At 36.1% G+C, this 3,081-nt stretch overlaps 1 protein-coding gene across 1 annotated transcript in view; it reads left to right on the top strand.

Moving 5' to 3' along the window:
- The first annotated feature begins 1,966 nt into the window (after positions 1–1,966).
- LOC135222479 (serine proteinase stubble-like) overlaps positions 1,967–3,081 on the top strand; it is a 30,064-nt gene continuing 28,949 nt past the window's right edge. The window contains exon 1 of the mRNA XM_064260563.1: positions 1,967–2,565. Within this exon, the coding sequence (XP_064116633.1) occupies positions 2,466–2,565 (100 nt within the window). The 5' untranslated portion in view covers positions 1,967–2,465. The remainder of the gene's footprint in view (positions 2,566–3,081) is intronic.

Below are 3,081 nucleotides of genomic sequence, written 5' to 3'. Positions count from 1 at the left end.
TTTCGTGGTAAATGTTGTAAATTCATAAACTTAACGCAAAGTTCACCTCTACATTGCCCTTCAACGTGACATGCTGAGGACTGGGAAGGCATGGGCAGTGCCTCTGGAATTTGAGACACCAATAACATACAATGTTCTAATATAAAACTATCAAAGATCATTTCAGCCAAGTGAGTAAAAAAAATAATCTAACGATAACGACATGTCTGCCAACAGTGAATTTCAAGACTGAGACAATAATAAGACCATTTAAGTCGCAAAGTCAGCATGGCAAACGTAGAACCCCGTGCAAAGCGAAGAATCCTTTTAGGATTTAAAAATCTGTTCGATGAAGGAGGTGTGGATTCTATAAGAAAATTAAATGAAAAAAAAGTACCAAGCAAAAAAAAAAAAAAATTATACAATATAAGGTCATGGAACATGTGCGGTACTGCAGCGCGACTTTTAACAGCACTGTTATATGTCTGCAAACAGAAACATTCTTTATTAATAATATTATAGATATATATCGAATTACAATAATATATAATAATATATACTATATTATTATATTATATACATACATATATACAGATATATAAAAATATTATATAGATCTTAGATATATATATATATATATTATATATAAGTTATATATATGTATATTCACTATACCTTTGGGATAACGTACACCGAAGAGGAATCATAATGGAGAAGTGTTTCTGTGCCTTGCAGCATTCGAACCATGGCTTGGTTTAGACACAACGACAGGCACAACTAACTTCAACCACCCAACAATCAGTAGAGATAGGTAATTTGGACTCGACTGTCAATTTCAGGTGCTGTACTTGGAATCAATATCGATTCATGTTCATCATGATGATCTGATTGCCTGGTTTGTAAAACCCGGCTAATTATGAGTTTTTCTCATTTATACACACGTAACTTCATCTTTCTTTAGCAAGTTTTCTCTTCCATGTTTTTTTCTCGAGCATACTCTTAATTATTCTTTGGAAACCAAAAATTTCCACGGAATAATTACTTCTCTCCAAACACGCTGACACAAGAATCTGTCCATTCTTATTCACTTCCGAAACTCGATGCTCACCAAAAAAACCATCTCTTTGTCTGTTACTTACCTGTGCATTCCTGTCACCTAATTCAGCAACCCTTACATGCTACCCAAACTCAACCAGAATCAGACTCATCAAAGAAATCATCTTTCACTCTCTCTTCCAGTCGCGTCACACATTTAGACTCTTTCACCAAATTACATAGAGACTTCCTAGCTTTACACCTTCCAATCATCCTAGAAGCAATAATGATTGCGCCATTCCCATTCATGCATACTCTGCCCTTTCACTTTGGTCTTTCTTTGCTGATTTTTTGCAACACCAACGTAGGGTGGGGGACTCAATGAAAACCACGCCATGCAAAGCGGCGGATCCTATTATTTTCTTTTCCCGGCATCTCACACCTGTAAAAAGTGCTTGTCGTTGGCCATGTTGTGTGTGTGTACATGTGCATAGGTCTGACCTTTTAAATACATGTATTTTCGTGAATTCTTCCTTTGAGTAAACACAGTTAATTTTCCTCTTACAATGACTATTGTACAACTTTATTGCTTCTAAATGTCATAAAATACTGCTTTCAATTTATGAATGAGAACAATCCCTTCAAGTAATCAAATACTTCATGATCAAGATAAAACAAAATAACCAAACGAAGGAAATCCCGATATACCGTTGGAGCATAATATTGCATCGTCATTAAGGGCAAGTATGCATAGCACAGAGCAAGAAGCAGCCACGGAGGTGCCCCTGGCATGGTCCAGAATGTGGTTATGGGGGAGGCAGGTTTGTAGAAGGCATGCCATTCCTCAACGCAGCAGGGACAGCGGGTAGCATCACTGACCCAAATACGTAACTCGTAGTTACTACGGCCCCTCATAGAAAGTTGGTCTTCTGATGTAGTCAGCCTCCCAAGGAAGACGCACGGGCAGGCTGCCTACCTGCCCCAAGAGTAGCTCTCAGGAACCAGACCGCTCCGGCTTTTTTTGCTGAATCTTTTTTCTTTCTTTTTTTTTTGCGTTTGTTACACTTGTTTTTATTTATAAGGTTTTTCTTTGCAAAGTGAAAGTGGTGAGACCATTTCAGTGAATGTGAAAAACTACAGTGTTGAAGCGAAAGTAAAAGCTTCTTATTTCATCTTGGATTTTTTCTTGAACGGATCCATTAGTTTGGAGTTAAAAGTGATCTTAGATGGCATTTTCAATGGCAAAGTACCTGATTATGAAAGGAAAAAAGAAAAGGGAGTTTTTAAAGTTACAAAATCTTTGAAAAAGATATATTCACTATTTATAGCAGTACTGTAACCGAAAGACTTTTCAAGAAAATAAAAAAAAAATATATAGAAAACATTACAGGAAAATAGAAGAGTGACAACTGACACTAAATCCTGAGTGTTTTCCCGAGGAAAATTAATGAATGGGAAACTACGAAGAAAATATCAACAAGAAAATGATCTGGAACCTCGTAAATACTCTTCTTCTGACCTGTTGGGCCAGTTTCCAAGTTCACGGACAAGGTAAACAAGTTAGGAAAAAAAATTAACTAACAGTTGTGTCATTTTTTTTTAAGTTGTATATATACAAATATTGTTTTTTAATAATAGGTGCGACGGAAAGACATCATTCTCTTTTGTTATAGTGACCTTTGTCTACTTAGGAGTAATATCACATTAGTCTGAGAGGTCTTTCAAGAAAAATAAGTTATGAAAATTGTAGTCTGATTACACTTTTTACAAAGTATGTGCATCTCTAAAGGGCTAGATTTTAACCACAATCTTTGCAATGAGAGGATTACTTGTAAATCTGAAAATCTCGGCAATGGTGACATGTAGTGATCCCAGTGACCGTACAGCAAAAAAGTATTGACATCTAGAGTGTAAATAATTTACAGTGAGTACAACAGCTAATGATAGACACAGTAAAGGCGCTTGGTTTAGCATTTAGATAAGGCTTCAAATTACAGGAAGTAACCATAGAGGAAGCAAGACTTGGCAAATACCAAAGAAGTACTGAAGTCTCTTTAACGTTAAAGA

This window comes from Macrobrachium nipponense, chromosome 3 (assembly GCF_015104395.2).
Source record: "Macrobrachium nipponense isolate FS-2020 chromosome 3, ASM1510439v2, whole genome shotgun sequence".
NCBI classification, from domain to species: Eukaryota; Metazoa; Arthropoda; class Malacostraca; order Decapoda; family Palaemonidae; genus Macrobrachium; species Macrobrachium nipponense.
Note: the sequence above shows the minus strand (reverse complement) of the source record. Positions and strands in the feature narration are given on the sequence as shown.